Here is a 23,238-nt window from a genome sequence, read left to right as displayed (position 1 = left end):
AATAAGAGAGAGTGTTGCTTTTGTCGGTGAGGAAGTTTTCTACTTTATTTATATCAACGGCCATTTTTGTTTTTTAAATTTAAATTTTACAACATTTAAAATATATTTGTTTATATAATTAATTAAATACATTTATAGATTAATATATTGATAATTTTATATCTTAACTATTAATTTTTATAATTGAAAATATTGGTATTTTTTTTCGTTTTTGGCTTCGTTGTCAATTGATTATTTGACAATTGAAAAAAAAAATTAATAGTCAATTGTTTATACTTAATGTTTTTTTCTCCTAAATATGTACAAAAAAAATATATAACTATGTCATGTATATTATTTAAAATTGAAAATATATATATTAATAATTATCAGGTTTTCCATCGAATGGTGTTTTGACAAAATATGTTGTTAATTGTCCTTTTCCTTTGACATATGTTAATCCACGACATATTAATTCATAGCCAGCATTTTTAAGAATATTTGCAGTATCTTCAGTGACTTGTAATCTTCCAATTTCACCACAACTGTCCATTCTTGATGCAACATTAACAGTATTACCCCAAATATCATATTGTGGTTTTTGAGCACCAACAACACCAGCTATCACAGGACCATGATGTAATCCTAAATAAATATTAATATTAATACAACAATAATTATAAATAAATAAAACATTAAATTTAATTACCCATTCTTAATTTAAATCTTTGAAATGATTCTCTATTAATTTGATCCAAAATTGTCATAAGTGCAATTGCAAATTCTACAAGAACAACAACATTGTGTGCCTGTTGTTTTGTTAAATCCTATTAATAATATAATAATACAATTAAATAAATATCTATTTTGATATGTTGAATAAGAAAATGATTTTTTAATATTTACCTTGTCATCAATATCCTCTTTACCTGGACTCAAACCAGCAGCAAGCATATATGTACTACCAATTGTTTTAATTTTTTCAATTGCTGAAAATTTTGGTTTAAGTAGTAGCTTATCAAAATCACAAATAATTTCATTCAATAATCGAAGACATTCAAGACCTTGTTTATTAATATCTGTTTCATCATAAAATTCTTTATAATTTGGTATTGATGCAAACATAACTGCAATGCTGTTGTATCTTTCATGATATAAATCCTGTTAAAGAAAAATAATGACATTTAATTTTATAATTATATGAATAATAATTATGTAAATTAAAAACAATTACTTGATTTGATCGTATTGATAAAAAATGATGAGCAACATGAGCTGGAAGTATATTTTCCAATAAAATTTTATTAATACCACGCATTGTTTCAACTTCATCTTGTTCAACTTTTAATTTATTTTTCCATAAATAATCAGTTCGTGATGTAAATTCAATTTGTCGATCAAGTACATGAAGTACAAGTGCAATTATAAATAAAACATATCCAATTTGTACAAGATAATTTATACTTGAATATCTATTTAAAAAAAAAATAAATTAAAAAATTATTAATTCGATTTTTAAAAATAAAAATTAATATAAAAATAAACTTACTCATTATTTGTAACATAATATAATGCAATTGCTGGTGTTTGTGAAAATACAATGAGCACACAAATTATTGATAAAATCATTATGAAAAATTTAAGAATAAAACCAACTCTCAGATGAACCCATCCAACAAGAAGACCAATTGCTGCTGAATAAATATAAGCCTGTAAAAAATAAATTTATTGTCTTTAAAAAATTATAATTTAAGTTTAAAAAATAATTATTTATTTATTTATTTATTACCGGTACAACAGTTCTTCCTTTTTCAATATTATCATCAATGTCAATAGTGCTAATGAGAGAAGATGCAATAGCAAGTACTGAAGTTACAAGATAAACAGAAACTCTTATGCCTCTACTGAGTGCAATTGGCTGATTTGTATCTTTATTTTTGCCAATTGATTTATCAGCATACCATGATATCAAACTAAATATTATCAATGACAATAAACCAGCTGTAAAACAGCCATAAACAGTAAAACTTCTGTAAATAAAAATTAATTAAATTAATATTTGTATGTATTTTAATATTTACTTGAATAATTAAATATCATTTACCTTGGTAAATATATTATTTGAATGCAAAACATTGTTGAATACAGTACATTTGATGCAACAACGTACCAAGGATATTGCTCATCTCGTTGATCACGATATTGACTCTCTTGATTTTTATCTTTAAACCAGTATGTTGTTGATGACATTCCTTCATTACTTACACCACACCATTGTCTAATAATCAAATTAAATAATTTAATTTACATTTTATTTTATAATTTACATATTATTAATTTAGTAAAATTATTTTTCTTACTTGAAATCAATGCAGCTTGAATTATTTGTTAATAAATTTGACTCAATCATAGCAATGCTCTGGAAAAAAAAATTTATAATATTAAAAAGTATTTGTAAAATGGATTTATAAATTAAATCATAACATACTGTTAGGCCAATATTTTTAGCAAGTGTTGATTCAGCAATATTTGCAAATGGTTTATCAGCACCCCAGCATTCAACATATTTTGTCATTTTACTACTTGGTCTAGATCTTGATGGTAAAGGTCCTTGTATTTCACCATTTTCATTGTCATCTTTTTTTTCTAAATTTTTCTAAAATACAAATTTTTATTATTTATATGATTAATAATGATTTAAAAATTAAATTAACATTATAATCTTACCTTGGGTGGTATTATAAGATAAGTTTCAATTTTGTGATCAGCAAGATAAGTCTCACGTGAACCACCATCACCTGGTTCAACTTTAAAACGATCACCAAGTTGTGACAAAGTTGATCCAGTAATATGAACACGCCTGAGGGAAAAATCAAAGTATTAAAATACAATTATAAACTTTTGATAATCTTAATTTTTACTTTTTTCATTTATATATAGTTTAAAACATTTTTTTTTTTTTTCAACTACAACAACAACTACGGTGTGATGGACAATATAATATTTTTTTTAGTTTATAATTAATGGAATAAAAACTGACCCAGGTAAACCACCACTTTCCATATGATTGGCAAGCGTGACATCATCACTCCAAACATCAAATTGCCACTTTCTGAGTCCAAGTACACCACACAATACATTACCAGTATGAATACCAATTCTCATGTCAACATTAAATCCAGTAGCTTCACGAACAAATCTTTATTAAACATAAATTCAAATATTTCCTTTAAAAAATAAATCTAATATATTATATAAATTACATAAAACAACTTTTTTTTTTATTCTAAATAATTGAATAGTAATTTTTTAAAAAACATTTTGTAAAGAAAATATATAAATAAATAAAAATAAATGTCACATAATATATTTAGAAATATACGACAAAAGTAATTCTTTAAAAGAAAAATTGAAAAAATAAATAAAAATCTTGACAAAGAATATAAATTTCAACACAATTTCTGTGGCATGTCAGAAATAAATTCATCAAATATTTTTCTGTCTCTATAAATTCTGTTAGCTACGAATAAATTTATAAAAAATATACGGTAATTCAATTTAATCTATAATGAATAAAAAAAAAATATATATCGAAAAATTTAAATAATGTAAACCAATATATAAAAAAAAAAAAAACTCTAAAAGTTATCTGGCTGGTAATTTTAATTTTGTTAATCTGTGAAGGTAATTTAGTTGAAATAGAAAAAAAAAAAAAAACAAATTTCCTACTTGATTAAAAAAAGAAAAAATAAATAAAAATAGACTTGTATTAAATTATAAAAAATACTTGTATTTATTTATTTAAAGTATAATAAAAAAAATTAGTTTAATTTGGAAATTAAATATTACCTGATTGTATCAATCATTTGTAGACCCATGTTGACACAATTATACGCGTGATTTGGTCTTGATACTGGCAGTCCAGAAACACAGTAATAACAATCACCAAGAATTTTAATTCTCATGCATTGATTGTCCTGAAAAAAAATTAAAAAACATTAAATAAATTTATCGATAACCGATGGCTAGTGGCTACTGTAACACAAGAGTTTATTTTTTTATTTCTTTTTATCTACTTTGAAACTCATAAATAATTCTATTATCTCACTAAAAGAGAATATCACGTTTCCAGTTATTTTCTCTTTTATAGAACATTACAAGCCATTTTCATTTTAATTTTCTTCATTACATATTCATTTTACATTGTATTATTTATTTATTTTTTTATTAATCATAAATACCATTTTTATTTATTCATTTATTTATTAGACTTACAATTTATTATAGACACTACACCTACCAGAATCGTATTTATTTAACTTTTTATTTTTTCGATAATTTACATCTCTTTAATTTAATTTTTAGCGAAATCATTCGATAATTTTGGACTTGGTGATTTTTGATTTATGGATTTTATTGCTTTTGACTCTACAAAGGCACAAGTTATACCTTTGGTCTCTTGCATATATAGAGCTCAAATTAATTTACCTCACAGAGTACAAGACGATATCGCTTGAAAGCCTATATCAAGGATAAACAGGTAATTGACAGGTGATAGCATATACTCATTCACCTCAAGCTTCCAAGTGAACAGAATTTTATACACTACCTTTACATTGAATTAATTAAATTTTGATAACAATTTTTATAAATTATCAAGTATCTCAAAATCACTTGAAACAAATTATTGATTTCTTGTTTTTTGTCTTTATGTATCTAACAAATGTTTAATAATTAAAAAATAAATTTAGTACACTGTATTTTTGATAAATAAATAAATGAAACATAATATTATTATTATTGAAAAATAAAAAATAAAAAAATTAATAATGACTGTATATTTTTATTTTGTAAATCACATATTTTTCATTGGTAAAATATCCAATTAAAATTTTGTATTGTATCTTCTTATACTCGAAAGATAAGCTTTTGTTTAAAAAGCAGATTTTATTTTTTTTTTATTTTTTCCTTTTTGTAATTGTAATATCTACTTTAATTTAGCTTAGCCTTGGGTTGTGTTTAGTTTTGAATAAGCACAATGAATAATGATAAATTTCCTAGGGGTTTATTTTTATAAAACAATTTCTATCTGATTTACAGTTATGTAATAGTCATGCCTGAAGCTCAATCATCATTATCATAATGTCATCTGATGGGATCACTATGAATATAATATTGTTCTTTATATACATCATAAATATTTATTGTATTTTATTTAAAAAAAAAATCCAATAAATAAATAAATAATTTAGTTGATTAATTATTTATAAATTATTTAATAATTTTATGCAAGTGTATATTTAATTAAAACTTATTTGTTCATGTAATGTTATTTGCCATTTTCACAAGTGTTGATAATATGAAATAGTTTAACTAGTTTTGATTGAAGCTAACTCAAAACTAATTTTATATATTTAAGCTTGAATTATTTGGTAAATAACACCTATTATAATTTATAGTATTTACGGAATTTTGTGGATAAATAATGGCATAGATATGATCCTTGAAAATTAGTGGTATGTTATGGTTTTGCTATAAATATTTTCCTCAAATATTTCAAATGCATATTATTCATAATTATTTCCGTAATATATTCTATTGAAAATTATTATTTTTATTTTATATATATTATATTTTCAGATTATAATTCTGTGCATTTGTTTAAGTTAATTTATATGACCTAATTCAAAGTTTAATATAATTTAGTTTTTAGATTTAATAATTTGTTAATCTTCATAATGTACATTTAAATATGATTTGCAAAATATTATATAGAGGTCTCTAGTGTTCTCGGTGTTTATTTATTTATTTTATTTTTTTTCTTTTTGACGCTAAAAAACATAACAATATGCTGAGCAATGCCGAGCACAGCTGAGCAACAAGCAGCAACAAGTAAACACACATTCACATTCACTTTTCACGCTGGTAACGACTAACGACCCCCAAAGCAACAGCATAAAAAAAAGTAAGTTGAGAATATAATTTTTATTTTTTAATCATTTGATTTAATTAATGCTTATGATAAATTTAGAATACTTGAATAATAATTTTAATTAATAAATTAATATTAGTTATTGATATTTTAAGAATGGTTGGTAATTGTTTGTTGAGGTTAAACAAATTGACCAATGATTTTGTTGTTTAAACAATATACTTTGTAAATAATAATAATTATTATTAATTAATTGATTAATTGATTTTATATGACAAAAAAAAAAATAAGTGATATTATTTAATGTTTCTTTATTGATGAAAATTGATTCTCAAAATAATCTGTAACTTTGACAATAATAGTTGTTTTTATTTTTCAGACACAATCAATAAAAATAACATCTTGCATCTGGCTGCTGACAAAAAATGGAACAAAAAAAAAATAAAGTTACAAGTAATTATATCTCAAAATGATTCTATTAAATATATATCCGATCAACATTGTATAAATAATTTAATTTGTTAATTAATTGTATATTTTTTTTTCTTTTTAGATAAAAAAAGAAAGCTTGACAATGATGAGATGAAAAGTCTTTCTGATGTACTGAGCTCTCGTGTTGGAAGCCTCAATATTGATAAAAATAAAAAAATTTCACTAACAGTTAATAATGTGATCATGGATGCAATGAAAATGACTCAAGATGATTATGCATACTTGGATCGTATTTTAAACGTTGCTTATTTTCGTCCAAAAAATAATAATGATAATGACATAAATATTGGTAAATGCAAACACACCAGTGATTTTAAAATTGATTTAGATATCAACGCAATACTCAAGACAATCAAAGTCGAAGGATTCATTGATCAGTATAAATTGAATTATTATAAAACTGGTGATTTTTTTCTTTCACATCGTGATATAAATCGTCAAGGATTAATAGGTACCCTTATTTTATTATTACCATCAGAATATACTGGTGGAGAATTATGTTTTGGTGATTACAATGTTGAAGAAAATATGGATAAATCAACATTAAGATTTATTTATTATAATGGTGAATTGGAATATTCAATTACGAAAGTTTTGAGTGGTAATCGTTTATCATTAATTTACAATATTTATGATTCTAATTATCACCAAAAAGATGTTATTGCACCCGATAAAATTGTTGTTCATTTTCTTGATTTACATTATCAAGAATTATTGGATTACTCAATTAAATATTGTGAAAAAAAAACAAATATATTGCTGGGTTATTATAAACAATGCGATGATGCAACTAATAATCGTTTACTTCGTGATATTAGAGCTAAATATGATGTTATCAAAGTAGCAGTTAGCAAAAAATCTTCAATAAGTAGTATTTCAAAAGTTCATGAATTAAAAAAATACTCTTATAAATATGATCATTATTTAAAAAATCCAATAATTGAAGAAAATAAATTTAGTGATCTTGTTGATGAGGAGTTTGAGGTTGAACACAAATTATTCACTACCGAAGACTGTGTTTTGATGAATGATGAAATAACTGTAGTCACTGCAATTGATTATAAAAGAAAATCTCAGGGTGAAAAAGAGCAGTCAATTAAAATCTACACTGCTTATTTGATTAATCCAAAATTTCGTAAGTCTTTTTCGAAAAGAATATTTTTCAAAAATATAATATCTGTTGAAAAAAGTAGTGATGACGATGAGACGACAATAATAAATTTGAAAAAAGACAGTGATATAAAATAAAAGGATTGCATTGATGATTATTTGGTTCAGCATAATCATTTGCATCTGTAATTTTCATTTCACTACGTTTATATATTTGTTCTTTTTTGTCAGTAGTATTTACATTGTTTTTTTTTTTTTGTATGTTGTGTATTGATTGCATACTTACAATGTTAAAAAAAAAAAAATCTAAAGTATAAACTTCATGTATTTTTTTATATTTATTAAATTGAAGAATTACTTAAAACCCTGATGAGGTGATTTTTGTTTAATGTGACGACGACAATGTAAAATGTATGTATAAGAAAGAAAAAAAAAAACTTCAAAATTGAATACTGTTTTTTATAATGTAAAATAAAAAAGTATCTGTGCACTTATTATTTATTTGATTTTTTTTAGTTTTTATATACCATCATCATTGTTATAACAATCACTTCAGATTTTTCTATATTTTTTTTTTTAGACATTTTTCTATTGTTTATTTTTTCCGTTTATTATTGTTATTATTACTATTATTATTATGACTAATTAATAGTGTCGCCCTCTTTTTCTCTTATGTTTCGCGCCAAAATCAACCAAAATAAAAAATATGGCGTAACACAAAAGAAAAAAGGGGGAAAAAGTTTTACAGTTTATAAAACGTATTATTTGGGTGATACGCAGTTGTTGATTTTGTGCAGTTTTTTGTGATTCTTTTCATAATAAAATAAATTCGTAAGTACAATGACATTAAAAAAAAATCCGTTATATAAATAATTAATTTTAATCTTCAAATGAAACATAATTCAAATCATTTATTTAATTAACTGTTGAAAATAATTACGTAGAAATCAATCATGATTTTTCAGGTTAACACACAAGCAAAGTTAAATAAATTTTTAATGTTTATAAATCTCATTTTCTTTCAATAATAATTGTAATTATTTTTTCCAAATAATAAATAATATTATTCTTACAATTACTAGTTATTTTTATTTTTTATCAATAAGAAATATCTTTTTTTTTTAGTCACGTTTAAATTATTTTTATTTTTAATGTAAAAAAAAAAAATACAAATTAAATATTATTTAATGTTTTTATTAATGAAATTATATTCCCAAAATAATATTCAACTGTGACAGGCTAAAAGTATTAAATAACAATTGTCATTTGTTTTTTTTTTTTCAGCCACAATTAATAAAACAACATCTGGCTGTTGACAAAAATGGCACAATCAAATGATGAACCCGCAAGTAATATTTTTAAAAATTATTATACCAATAATCCATCAAGCATTGTCTTAATTATTATTAACTTTGTTAATCTATTTTAATTTTTAGACAAAAGAAGAAAAAGTGACAGCTGTGATATCAAAAGCTTGTGTCACTTGTTGAACATTCGTAGTGGAACACTTGATCTTCCTGATAATCAACAAATCACATTGACTGTTGGTAGCAGAAGCATGAATATCATGAACATAACACCAGATGATTATGCTTACTTGGATTCTAATTTAGACGTTGCCTATTTTGGTCAAAAAGATAAAAAAGTAACAAACACAGAAGTTCGTAAATCCAAACACACAAAAACATTCTCAATCAACTTGAACATCAAGGCAATACTCAAGACAATCAATGTCGAAGGATTCATTGATCAGTATAAATTAAATTACTACAAAACTGGTGATTTTTTTCTTGCACATCGTGATACAAATCGTCAAGGATTAATGGGTACATTTATTTTATTATTACCATCAGAATATGTTGGTGGTGAATTATGTTTTGGTGATTACAATGTTGAAGAAAATATGGATAAATCAACATTAAGATTTATTTATTTTAATGGTGAATTGGAACATTCAGTTACCAAAGTATTGAGTGGTAATCGTTTATCATTGATTTACAATATTTATGATTTACGTTATCATCAAAATAACACTATTACACCAGCAGCAATTAATATTTATTTTCCTGATGAACATTATCAAAAATTATTGGATTACACAATTAAATATTGTGAAGGTAAACAAAATATATTGCTGGGTTATTATAAACATCGTAATGATGTATTTAAACGTTTACTCAATGCCCTTGAAAGTCAATATGAAGTCATTCAAGTATCAGTTGATCGAGAATCTCCAATAAGTACAATTAAAACTGTTTTTACATTGCGTGAAGGTCTTGATGATCCATTTGGATATGGAGATGAAATCGATAAATACGAAAAAGATTTTGATGATATTGTTCAAGACGAGTATGATGTTAGACATACATTATTTGCTGAGCATTGCAATTTAACAAGTGACACAGTAACTTTGTCCAAAGAGGATGGATACACTGGTAATTCACCAGACTACAAAGAGTACGAGATTGAACACTACACAGCTTATTTAATTAATCCAGATCAAGCTATTTAATTTACCAACAAATATTTCATACTCTGGGCAAAAAAGTAATTATTTTCTTTTTGTTATTTTCGTCATATTAATATTGATTTTTTTTTTCTTTGCTATTAATTAATTTTATTTTCTGAGGGGTTGGGATTTGATTAACTGCTTGCAAGTGTCGAATCTAAAAATCTATTTACTTATTAACAAAAAAATTTTGATTTACTGTTGATTGATTATTTTTTTTTTTTCTCTTTTCCAAGCATGATTGTCTTAAAAATAAAAAAAAAGTTAAATTTATCAAGTATATCTTTTTTCATTGTAAGAAAAAAAAAAAAAAAAATAGTTATTAAATAAATGTGTGTTTTTTGATAAAATAGGACAAGATTTTTTCTTTTTTTTTTTTTTTCATTTTCCGATAGTGATCTCTCATATAAATAACAAGATTTGAGGAAATGAAACTTATCAATGTTTCCCTCGGGGTAAAATTTGACATCCACATTTATCTTTTATTTAAACTTATGTCGAATATACAAATATATAAATTTAAAAAAAGGAAAATATAATATAAACAAATGTTGTTTTTTTATTTTACTTATCACCTGAAAATAATTTTTCATATATTCAAGTTGTTTTGTAGAATCAAAATGTAATTTTGTCAATTTAAAGTTTTTTTTCTTAAGCATGAGTTTTGAATAAAATAAATATTTGAAAGTTTATTGTTGAATAATAAAATATTGAATATAAAATAAAAAAAAATAGAACAAATTTACAAGTATGTCGTGAAAAACAAAACTCGGTATATACAACGACAACCAAGTGAGTCGATTGAAAATCAATATTGCGTTGAAACTGGATACACCACTTTCGACAAAATGTAGATGTGATATATCTTTGCTGTCTTTTTCAAGAAAGCATTTTAGGGTCATAAATACAACTGTTCATTCTACGATATCAAGAGACACACAAAAATATAAAAATAATATAAAAAAATCTTAAATCTCAAAAAAAGGGAGGGTTCTTATTTTTTATTTATTATCAAGTGGCTCAATAAAAAGAAGGAAAAAAAAAAAAGAATAATAATAACTATTGATATTTTATATTTAAAATAAAATCTCATATTTCTTATCATTATAAAAATATAAATGTCAATTCTTTTTTGTACACGTAAAATTAATTTTTTTACGAGTTTTTTTTAAAATTAACATCGTAAATTTAAATTGACAAAAATAAAAAATAAATTGAATTAAAAATATACTATTTTTATGAGAGAAAGTTGCTTTATTTTTGTCATTGATTTATACTGTGTAGACAAAGAAAAAATAAATTGCATTAAATTCTTACCTGTGCTATTTGATCGAATCTTCCAAACAACTCGTTCAATGTTTTAACAAGATCCGAAGCTGACAATTGTTCCGAGAGTGGAGTAAAATTTACAATATCAGCATAAAGTATGCTAAAGAAAAAAAAAATACATAATTAATTTGTTATTATTTTTATGTATTTCATTGATTTAATTTTAAATGAATTTTTGGCTTTTGTTGATTTTATATTTCGTGATTTTTTTAGTCAATCATAAATTAACTTGCCTCACGTTGTTATGACGTTGAACATACATTTCATGAAAACGTGTCTGCTTGTGTTTGCTCACCTCTTGACAGGCATTGGCCATTTTCAACATAATGCTACGTTTTACCTGAAATAAAAAATCATAAATTGACAATATAATCATTAAAAAAAAAAGCTCAATATAAATAAAATAAAACGATATGTTAAATAAATTAAAATATATCGTTGTTTGACAATAAAAAATCTATTAAAGGAGATAGATTCGTATTTTTGTCACGTAATAAATTTATTTGAATTAAATGATCACAAAAGTATTTAATTTAAAATTAATTAATCATAGAGAAAAATTTTTTTTTTATATATTTTATCGATAATAAAATAGAAGAAATTTAATTTTTTTTTACATCTACTTTAAATTGCATCATAAAAAAAATTATTATTTATAACTATGATAATAAAATTATTTTAATAATAAATTTAATTTTTTTTTTAAAGCTATTATACTGTATGATAAAAAAAAATCATAAAAAGGTGTTTTTACAAGCATTACGTGATCTGGGCTTTTGATAAAGCATCATTCGTTTCACCGAGGTCAAACATTTAACACATTTGTCAAAATAAAGTAATTGAAATTTCATTATTTAAAAAATTAAAAAAACCAATTATTAAAATTAAAAATTACATGTTATTTATTAAATTTATTTTATCTTTTATTTAAAAAAAAAAAAACGTGAAATAATATTTTATATTTTTTAAATCTAAACACATGCCAAGTCAGTGAAAAATAAAAAATAAATAAATACCTAAAAGTAATTACGAAAATCCCTGGAACATTATTTTTAATCTTTGTTAAAATTTCTCACTCTTTAATAGTCTTTTTTTAATCAATTATTCTCGACAGTAGAAATATAAAAAAAGCAATTTTGAAAATTATAATTAAATGAAAAATAAATTTCAAATAAATTAATTATTTATATAAAATTAATAACAACAAAGCCAAGTTCTTTGAGAATTTACTAAAGGGATTAAAAATTTTTTATTTCTGTATAAAGCTTGGATTTGCTTTAGAAGCATGCCAGATGGTCCATACAAAATTTTAAATATTATATAAAGGTAAATCTACTTGAATAGTAAAAATTTTCATGCATGAATATTAAATTCAACGTACAGGAATCTTTTTAAAATTTTTATTTTTTCATTTTTATTCTCAAGAAAAAAAAATTCAGTAAAATGAAATTCACTTCTTTGTAAATACTCCTTTGAACATACTCAGAGATAAAATAATGATAAAACAATTGTAATTAATTTTTATAATTGAAATAAAAATATTGATTGCATACCTCTGCTGCAATGTATGCTGGTATTACACTGAGCAACAGTTGTTCTTGTTGTTCACGTTCACATTCAAGTTTGATTCTTGATTCGATAACTGTTTTTGTACCAGTAAATGTTTTTCCATGTGCACGTGATGTTAAATTTCTATAATAAATACCAGCCAATATTGCTGATAATAAAAGAACTGCATCACTGATAATCTAAATGAAAATAATTATTAAAAACATAAATTTCTATAAAATTTTAATATTACATTTCACGTAAACAATATTATGATTTTTTCCATTACTTTTTTATTATGATTAAATGTAAATTGTCAAAGGTTTATTATTATTATTTGGCTTTTGGCTTTTGATGTAAAATTATAATGTATTTACCTGATGAAATTCAATGTCGGAACCCATAGCATAATATATGAGAATACGAATTATGTGGAGTACCGCAATTATGATGCCAACCACACTGGGTCGTTGTTTTCTGATTTTAGGTAAAATTGCAATTGTTGTAAGAACACAAGTGAATATTGGCAATGGACCACCTTGTATTAATATTGTTGTACCAATTATTATTGATGATGTTAATCCAACAATAATACGTGCACGTGTTGATGTTAAAGTTGAAGGAAATTGTGATATTATTAATAAAGTAATTGATGATATTATCATTATTCCAAGTAATGATGCTTCAAAAATAATATCCGTTAAATTCTTTAACAGAAAAAAAAACAACAAAATACATAAAATTAATCATTCAAATTTTTATTTAAACATGATTGGATTTTTTTTTTTTTTTTGGTTTTTTAAATTATTTTTTGATTGATTGATGGAGGTGTTTATAAATTATATTTTTTTATTTTTATAAGAAAGAAAAAAGATTAGAAAATGTAGATTTACAATATTTTAGTTTTAATGTTTTTTTTTTTGTATATATATTTCAATGGAAATTTATTATTAAAGTTTTTATTTGAAAAGATGTTATCTAATAACTGTAACTGGATCTAGAAAATCGTCAAAGACATTTCAGAGTCCTTTGATTTCATGCTTTACAATTGACGATTATTATTACTATTATTATTTGTATGTATTGATATATTTCAAAGTCATTGTGTCTCTCGAGAACCTTGGGGAGAAAATTTGATCAACAGATATTGATGATTGAGTTGGATAAAATATGTAATATCTAGAAAATATCAAAAGAGTTCATGGACATACTGACACACGAGAAAATTCAATCCAGATATTTAATTTAGTTTATCGAATAATTAAATTTTTCACTGGTTTGAAAAAGAAGCATTTTTCCTTTTTTTTTTTCATTAAAAATTAATAATTTTGTTAAATAAATTTCAAGTTGTTTTATAAACTCAAGAAATGGATTTATCAAGTAAATCCAAACTTACAAAATGCTTGAGGCACTTAAAACTTGTTGCAAAGTTCAAGACGAAAACGTGATGAAACACAAAGTGAATATTAGAATTATTATCGTCATGTTGAATAACATAAATTATTTGGTATTGTTAATTGATTTTGTATTTGATATATTTTTCATGATGAATATAAATTCTATTTTTATAAATAAAACACTTACGTTAAAGTGAAGTATACATAGTACCACAAGTGCAATGAGTGAAGCAATTGCTGTGACAAATAATGTACCAGTGTAGAGTGATGCTGTTACTTTTCCCTCATATCTGTCACGAAGTTCTTGAAGTTCTTTTACTCCAGCATCATCATCATCATCATCTTCAGTAATACCAACATCAACTGGGCACTCTGTAAAGTAAAATATAAACTCTTGAAAGCTTTTGTTAAACTATAAAATAACATGTTTACGTACCTTCCCTAAAAAAAAAAGTAGATAAATAAAAAAAAATTTAAAAGTAGTAAACTAAAAGCATCAAAAATTAAATCAACAGTATAATTAATATTTTAAAATTCATGTAAAATATAAAATAATATAAAATTTAATCAAGTAATGAATATATTTGCCACACCTGGTTATTCATTGAAAAATACATTAACTTAATTAATCGAAATTTTTATTTTATCGTTAGACATTTTGACTTTAAATTAAATGTAAAATAATAAATAAAAAAATTATACATCAACTTTTAAAAATAAGTTAATGATATGTTTTATTAAATAAATGAAAATTTTTTTTATTAACTACAAAGTCTTCAAGTCAACCAAAAGAAAAAAAAAAAAAAAAATATGAATAAATAAGTTATCAAAGAATACTTGTTGCAACATAAAAGAAAAAAAAATACAAAATAGATGTAAAAAAAAAATTAACAAAGTATATTTTTGTTGTAAAAATAAAAATAATTAATACACCTGTGTATAAATGTTGAATAACATAATAAAAATAATAATAAATAATGAAATAAAAAAAAAAAACAAAGAAAGTTTAAAATGTTAATTGGCAGGGATCCAGTTTATATTTACATTTTAGATAATTTATCAAAAAGAAAATTTATTATATGTATATAAAGAAAATAATATTAAATTTTCAAAATGCATTTAATGCAATTGTATTTTTTATTTTTGAATTTGATAATTAATTAGTGTTTGTGTATAAACAATACGATGAAATAACAAAAAAAAATAATTGAAATATGATTTTGAATTTTCGAGATAAATAGAGACGAATTGACAAATTTTTGTTCTTCTTTTTGTGTATGTTCTAATTGTAGATGTACATATTGTTGGGTATATGGAGCATGTTTATTGAAATGCACAGTGCATTATATTCACAAGAGATTTTAAAATTGATATATATATATTCATCCGAAAATTCAAATCGCAATTAAACACATGACATTAATTCATATTAATATGCTGCAAGCTCATGCTTAAAATAAAATTATCATCAAAAATTTAAATAGAAAAATTTATTCCTCAACTAATCAAAGTTTAAAAAATAAAATTTATCATAAATTGAGATAGTATAATTTATTTGAAAAAGAAAAAATTTACATATAAATTAAAATGAAATAAAAATATTCAAGAAATTATTGAAAATACCATAAAGCTTCTGGTGACTTATTTAAAAATAGCATAAGCACATCCAAGAATAAAATCAAACCACAAAAATGAGTATAAAAATTTTGAAATAAAAAAAAAAAATATCATCAAGTCAATTGAATAAAAAGAATGAAAAACAAATATTATCAAAATTTTTGATCAAATAAAATGATAACAATAAAATAAATAATAAAAAAAAAAAACTTTTTAAATATTATTATGACAATAAAGTAAATAGCAACGCCAGGAGGTTTTTTAAAACTTTTTTTTTTATTTTTTCATTTTACCATCTGGTGTCTTGAATTGGATGTGTTTATTTTCAATCTTTATTCATGTGGAAAATCTTTCATTTTATAGCTATATATATATTAAGTATATATTCAATTTTCAATAAGGAAAATACATAACTTCCGTGAGTAAAAGTTTTTACTAAAATGAGAAAATATCACTGGTATCATCATTGAAATATATGTGCAAATATAATAATAACAATTTTATAACAGTGTAGTAAATATACTGAGGCAAAAAAAAAAATTTATATATATATAAGTAGGAAAAGTTTTAGTTTAAGTTTTAGACATTTAAGTGTAAAATACAAATTTTTGGATTATTGCCAGTAATGACTATTTTCACATCATAAAAAAAAAATAATAATAATTTTATCTTTTCTATTTTAATCTTTAATTAGTTGATAAATAAATGAATTGATTAAAAAAAAGAAAAAAAAAATTTCAATTATTTTTTTATATACAATACACACGACTGAGTTAATCTGATGAATTTTTTTTTTTTTTTTTCATTTCATTATTATTTTTCAAAATTCTACTTTTACTTTTATTATTATTTTTTTTTCAGATGACTAATTTGAAAAAGATATAAAAAATATAAAACTTAACAATGAATGAATTTTTTTTTTTTACATTTATAGTAATAGTTAAATTGATGACAAATGGCTTTGCCAATAATTGGACGAGTAATTTTATTTGACCATCAAGGAGAGGTCAATTTCAATTGTTTCTAAATGCAATTCAAGTTCAATGATACTTGAGAAAGTATATTATTAAATTAATATTAAGTGTTAAAATAATATTGTGTGTTTATTGATTGAATAAAAAAATTATTTATCAATTGAATAGCATTTGAAATTTTTATTTATTTAAATGTATTTTCGTCTCGATGAAAGAGGACAAAAAAAATATATATAACCATTATTATTTTTTTGATAATATGAAATTCATATCTTTTGGAAATCTTGTTTGGTCACGATCCAACCTTTTTTTTTATTTTTTGATATTTTATTATTATTTTATCGTTTGTTATTTTAGTGACACTGATCGAAGGCTCAAAATGAATATTAATTTTATATATGACATGAGCGCAAAGCGAAGGAAGATACATGGTGCTGTTAGACTTCAGTAAATAGACGTGATCAATTTCCAAACTTTCATGAGTTTTGTGTTTTTCCCCGTTTACCTTTGTTGATTACAGTATTTACTCGTTATCTTGTTGTCTTTTCTTCTCATATTTTTCTTTCACTCTCAATCATGTAATACATCATCATCATCATCATTATTATAACTGCACTACTTCCAACAACAATAAAACAAAAAACAATTTATTTTTTATAATAGAATAATAGAATATTATTAATAATTTAATTTTTTTTTTTTTTACTGTCAGGCAATAATTATTCGTCTGTTGACCGACTTTCTCATCTAAACACACGTAGTTTTTGAAATAAATCTAAAAAAGAATAATAAATATATAAAATGACAAATATATTTAAAATAAATTTACAAAAACACTCTTACAGTTACACTTTTCACGTGCAAAAAAAAAATTCTTAAACAAGTACTTTTATAAACAAAAAAATAAAAAAACAAATTTCCATAGAATTTTATTCCTGGTAACTTTAAAAAATATTAATTAGTTTTTTTTTTAATCTAGTTAAAATAGCTATTCATTGATGATGGTAATTTAGTAGATACAATTTTCAATGTTACGATAAAATTGTAAGAGAATCGCGCGTTCACGTTGGCGCGATGTCTGCAACTGGTGGCAGAAGCTGCGTGTAAGCTTTTCAGTGGAAGCTCAACTACACAAAACGTATGAGTGTGTACGAAAATAAGGCTATACAGTAAAATAAAATAGAAAAAAAAAAAAAAAAGATAATGATAATATAAAGGGAAAACTTGGCTTACACAATGTTACCACTGGGTAATTTATTTTTTCTTTGAAAGTTTATTTTTCAACTAAATTCTAATGTTAAAAAATTTATTTCATCAAATAATATTTTCTTTTTTATTTATTCGTGTTTAGTCGTTTAAAAACACTAAGTATTTTAAAGAGTAAAAAATTAGAGTAAAAATAAAAGATAACAATGCTGTATATACATGCAGCAACTAGCCTAATTAACTAATTAATTATTATTTTACTCTACACGACTCAAGTAGATACAATTATTATTATTATCATTTTTTTTAAATTAATAACTATTTGATAATTTAACGGCACTTAATTTTTTTCTGTTTGTTTTTGGGTAAATAGATTTGTATAATTTAAAAAAAAAAAAATGATTAATTAATTATACTTAATTATTATTTCATTTTGAATTAACATTTTTTTTTTTTTTTTTAAATTATTCGTAATTTTTTTTTGATGAATTAACATCACACAATTTTTGTTTTGTATAAATAATTTCGATACATTTTTGTAGAAAAAAAAAGCAAAAAAATTAGTCAATTTGATTGATTATTTATATTTACATGATTTTGATGATTTTTCAATGTTTTTTTCTTACTCATGCTTATAAAAATTCCATTTCACGTTCAATTCCAACGAATTTAAGTTGCTCAGTTGGTCCATATCTGCAACAAGTAAACGACAAAGAAAATAATCAATAATAGATAACTTGTTACATAATAAAATTTGCATTATTTTTGTTAAATATAAATATAATTTACCTGTAATCGAAAAATAATTCTTCACCAGGTTGTATTGCTCTTTTGGCAAATATACCAATTCTGTGATCTCCATTAACCATCATGACTTTGGCATAACAATTTGGATTAATTGAATGATTTGCAAATCTTATTTTATTGCCTTTACGTGTTGCATCAACAACAAAATCATTATTCAAATTAAATAGAAAACTGCACATATATTTATCATATACTTTTCCTCTTCTATCAGCTTCATCTTGACTTATAATTTCACCACAATATTCCGATATAAATTCATTTTTACCAGCAGATTCTTTTAAAAATATACCCCAACCAGCAACATCAGATGGTGCCATTAATAAATGTTTATGTAAACCACGTTGTACACTAACATTTTTACATGATATTTTAGTTATATGAAATTGATCAGCACCACATGTTTGACAAAGATCTGGATCACATTCACGTACAGCAAGATAACATGGACATTGTTTTGTATTACATTGTGCTTTACAACGACAACCAGGAAATCTATTTTGACATTCACTGCTACATTGACAAAATTTTTCACAAAAATTTTGTGCCTGTATACATGGACATGAATTATCACATGGACGTCCAGGATGATCACATGGTGCAAAATTATGTACATGATTTGCACCAGAATCTTTTTTTAATTGTATTTTACGACAATGCATTGACCATAAACGATGCTTCTTTTTCTTTTTACGTGGTGGTGTAAAATCTTTCATACTTTCAATTGCTGGTATATCATGTGATTCTTTTTGTGTAAATTCATAAACTTCTTTGCATGTTTTTGTTAACATTATTTGTGCAAGTGCACATGGATTACCAGGAAATGCTTTATGAAGTGAACGAAATAAACTCTGCTCAGATCCAGTCCATGAATATTCACTTTCTGTTTTAGTACGTGGTACAAGACCAAGTAATGTAAATGGACTTTGATGATCTGGTTGTGGTTGTGCTTGTTCTTCTTCTTCATCTTCTTCCATGTCTTCTGGTTTTAAGTCATGATTTACATTTTGTTTGAAGTCTAAATAAAATTCAAATGTTTATTATTAAATTACCAATATTTAATAGTAATTTTCATTAAATTTTCAAATATTTATTTACCTTGACAACTTCCACCTTGACTAAATTTATTACTGTCATTACTGTCTTCACTACTAGCCTCATTGCCAGAATCAACACTTGCTTGTTTACGTACTTTACGAGGTCCTCGTTTTTCATCACCTTCATCATCTTTTGTATCAGCTGCCTCAGCTGCAAGTTTTTCTTTAACTCCTTCCTAAAAAAATAAACACAAAACAAAACATTAAAATATTTTATAATTATTATTTATTTTTTTAAATATATAAACTTACCAAATGCATGTAACACTCAATACCACAAGGTTCAGAAAATGGCTTTAAATCTGGTCCTTTACGTTTTTGTAAATTTGGTCCTGGGTGACAAACTTGAAGCCCTATAAATAGGTCAATTAAATTTTTGTATATACCAAATAATTAAATAGAAAAAGAAAATGAAAAGAATTGATATCGATGATTAATCTCTCCGCTAAATGATGAACATAAAAATTAAAAAAAAGAAAAAAAAAAAACACTGAATTTATCACTCAATTAGAATGATTACCTTCTGATAATATTTCCCTGCGAGCTGGGGTAAATCAAGAATCACAATTTTGTGAATCAGATTTAATTATTTATTGTTTTTGTATTTTTTTTTTTTAGAGCATCATCAAAGTAAGTAGATTAATAGATAAAAAAAAAAAAATACAAAAATACTCACGATGAAGAAAACAATCATATTTAAAACATCGACGACAAAACAATGTGTGAAATGAGTGCATTGTTTGTTCTCTTGGTACATTTTTAGCACATACACCATCAATATTTGGTGTACATTCTGGTGGTAATACATTTGGATCAGAACGTGTTGTTAATTCAATATATTTTTCACGAAGTTCTTCTGGTCTTCCTTTGTCTGGAAACATGCATGATATTGCCTGAAATAAAATTATTAATATAAATAATAATAATAGAAAATTACGAGATATATTTTATTGAATATTTTATTGTTACTTACACTGAATATTTGCATTGATGGAACTTTTGGAGGTGGTGTATTTTTACCAGCTAATATATCATCAATTTTTTCAATTTTAACAATTGGCTTTGAGTCAGGATCTCGTCTTTCTTTTTCTTTGTCATCTTTATTATTTGTTAGATCTCTTGTTTTTTTAGCTGTTAATTCACGATCTTTTTCTTCTTTTTCCGAAATCATTAATGCATTTACTAAATCAACAAATATTGAATCATCCATAAATCCTGAATCTCTGTCACCATGAACCTTAAATTTACATTATTTGTTGTTATTTTAATTTATTGTCACTTGTTTAATTAGAGAAAAAAAAAGACAAATAATGTTCTTACTTTTCCATCGTAATTTTTAATCAATTCCTCAATAAATGTACCATCTTGATCCAATATTTCATCACCCATGTATGGAATATTGTGCAATACAGTCTCATCTTCAACCATAAAATTTTGTTGTATTGGTGCCCAGGTGTACATTGTTGGTATTGGTGTAACAGCATTTAAAACTTTAATTGGACAATTTTGTATTTCATTTTCAGAACTTGATATTTCAGCTTTTTTCATGCATGATACATGAGATGGTATTTCATGCATTGCAAGCCACATTGCTTTTCCATCAGCCCATCTTTTTTCCTCAGTTGTTAATAAATCTATTTTCATAAAAAAACAATAACAATAACAATCAACAAACCCAGTATCAACTGTCAGCAATAAATTTGTTCCTTTTAAATCAATAAAACATTATAAATAAATAATAAAATTATTATTTAAACAAAAAAAAACACATGGGACAAAATAGTAGAGCTGTTTTTCAAATTAAATTAATTGTTTACAATTTAATATTTTTGCTGTCAATTTGTCAACGTCAAAAACACTGTCATTCTTATGAAAATTTTAAGGTTATTAAATTAAAATAAATAAAATTAATTAATAAAATAATGTTTATTATTAAATATAATATTATTAATTACCAGTCATAGATTTTCTATTCTGATTCCATGCAATTTTAACTTCATCAGCACGTTTGTATCTTTTCATTTGTCGTAATCTCATGTACTCTGATTTCACTCGTTTTTTCCATTCTGGTGTCACTTTATTTTTTGACATGATGGTATTTTAATTATTAGACAATTTATATTAATAATCACCATAAATTGAGTAGTATAATATATCAAAAATAATGTCAATAAAATAAAAGACGCTGAGTACTAAGCGCCATTGTCATTTGTCACTTATCTTGATGGGCTTGTTGGCGGGGACAGGCTACCCCAACGGCCAACCCCAATCAACGGCGGTTGATTCTCTATTCACGCTAATATCACGTCGTTGATGGTCTATCACACCTTTTGGCGCAAAAATTATGAATACCCGAAAACTAGCTTCAAAACTATGTAATTATTTTCTTTATAAAAAATTCATTTTCTCAGGATTTTATTATCTAACTACATTCACTTGTTAAAAAAGTAATTACTCTAGCTCCAGCTTGATAATTTTTTTTCCTGTTAAAAAAATTTGTCAGGCATTCAGGATAATAAAAAGGACCAAAATTAATTAATCAAATTCACAAGATAATTTTATTTCATTGTATATTCTTTTTGTTTTTTTTCTTTTTTATTTTCTCACAACTTTTTTTTGTCTCTTCTAATATATAGCTGAGAAACGAAAAAAAAAAAAAAATTATAAATAAATAAACAAGTTATATAATATTGATAATAATTTTATAATACCAATTTGACATTTTACATAAATTAATTTGCTATATATAAATATCAGTCATTCTTTGAATCCTCTGTTGATCAATAAAATTTTTAATTTCAATACAGAGGATAATTTTTATTTTAAATTAATAATAATTTATATAAATAAATAATATTTTTTAAATATTCCAATATTTAAATAATATTTATTAAAACAATATTTGATTTTTTTCGTTTTCTTAATTATCAAATAAATATTGTTTTTTTAATTTAATGATATTTAATAAATTTTTTTTTTTCTCCATTTTCGATATAACTTTCATTGATTCAATAGCAATTACATTATGATTATCGACATTGATTAGTTTTGATAGATAATTTGTTACTAATGGCTAGTTACAATATTAGAAAAAATGTTTAGATTATCATAAAAAAATTATATATATTTTTAAATTTATACCTCTTGATGTCAAAAGATTGAGATAAAATTCATTTGCGATTCAAGTTAATTTTCATTGTTTAATGTTTTTTTTATTTTATCAATCAAAAACTGCAAACAGCCA

At 23.5% G+C, this 23,238-nt stretch overlaps 3 protein-coding genes across 6 annotated transcripts; 1 reads left to right on the top strand and 2 right to left on the bottom strand.

Annotated features, from left to right (window-relative positions):
* Positions 1-18: 18 nt before the first annotated feature.
* LOC122851073 (adenylate cyclase type 2) lies at positions 19-17,442 on the bottom strand. Its single transcript, XM_044150123.1, has 18 exons — positions 17,393-17,442; positions 14,484-14,697; positions 13,277-13,606; positions 12,905-13,099; positions 11,585-11,691; positions 11,340-11,451; positions 3,829-3,956; positions 3,020-3,178; positions 2,707-2,839; positions 2,468-2,635; positions 2,340-2,398; positions 2,084-2,257; positions 1,769-2,009; positions 1,529-1,689; positions 1,214-1,451; positions 886-1,140; positions 689-806; positions 19-624 (listed from the first exon to the last, which is right to left on the bottom strand). The coding sequence occupies exons 1-18, from the start codon at positions 17,440-17,442 to the stop codon at positions 359-361; spliced, it is 3,108 nt and encodes a 1,035-aa protein (XP_044006058.1). The 3' UTR covers positions 19-358.
* On the top strand, positions 8,247-10,249 carry LOC122853051. The gene is made up of 3 exons (XM_044153274.1): positions 8,247-8,344; positions 8,798-8,862; positions 8,950-10,249. The coding sequence occupies exons 2-3, from the start codon at positions 8,835-8,837 to the stop codon at positions 10,023-10,025; spliced, it is 1,104 nt and encodes a 367-aa protein (XP_044009209.1). The 5' UTR covers positions 8,247-8,344; positions 8,798-8,834; the 3' UTR covers positions 10,026-10,249.
* LOC122853050 (histone-lysine N-methyltransferase E(z)) lies at positions 17,343-22,228 on the bottom strand. 4 transcript variants are annotated; one of them, XR_006373884.1, is made up of 10 exons: positions 21,950-22,228; positions 21,315-21,628; positions 20,968-21,231; positions 20,671-20,887; positions 20,515-20,538; positions 20,247-20,347; positions 19,996-20,170; positions 18,883-19,915; positions 17,594-18,786; positions 17,343-17,502 (listed from the first exon to the last, which is right to left on the bottom strand). XR_006373884.1 is itself a non-coding variant. In XM_044153272.1 (9 exons), the coding sequence occupies exons 1-9, from the start codon at positions 22,083-22,085 to the stop codon at positions 18,726-18,728; spliced, it is 2,325 nt and encodes a 774-aa protein (XP_044009207.1). In that variant the 5' UTR covers positions 22,086-22,228; the 3' UTR covers positions 17,343-18,725. The 4 variants fall into 4 exon arrangements, 2 of the variants coding, with proteins under 2 accessions (XP_044009207.1, XP_044009208.1); XR_006373885.1 differs by having other exon boundaries at positions 17,343-17,662; positions 17,731-18,786; XM_044153272.1 differs by having other exon boundaries at positions 17,343-18,786.
* Positions 22,229-23,238: the final 1,010 nt, after the last annotated feature.

Source organism: Aphidius gifuensis, linkage group LG3 (genome assembly GCF_014905175.1).
Source record: "Aphidius gifuensis isolate YNYX2018 linkage group LG3, ASM1490517v1, whole genome shotgun sequence".
Classification (NCBI taxonomy): Eukaryota; Metazoa; Arthropoda; class Insecta; order Hymenoptera; family Braconidae; genus Aphidius; species Aphidius gifuensis.
The sequence above is the reverse complement of the archived record's forward strand: the minus strand, read 5'-3'. Positions and strand labels throughout refer to the sequence as shown.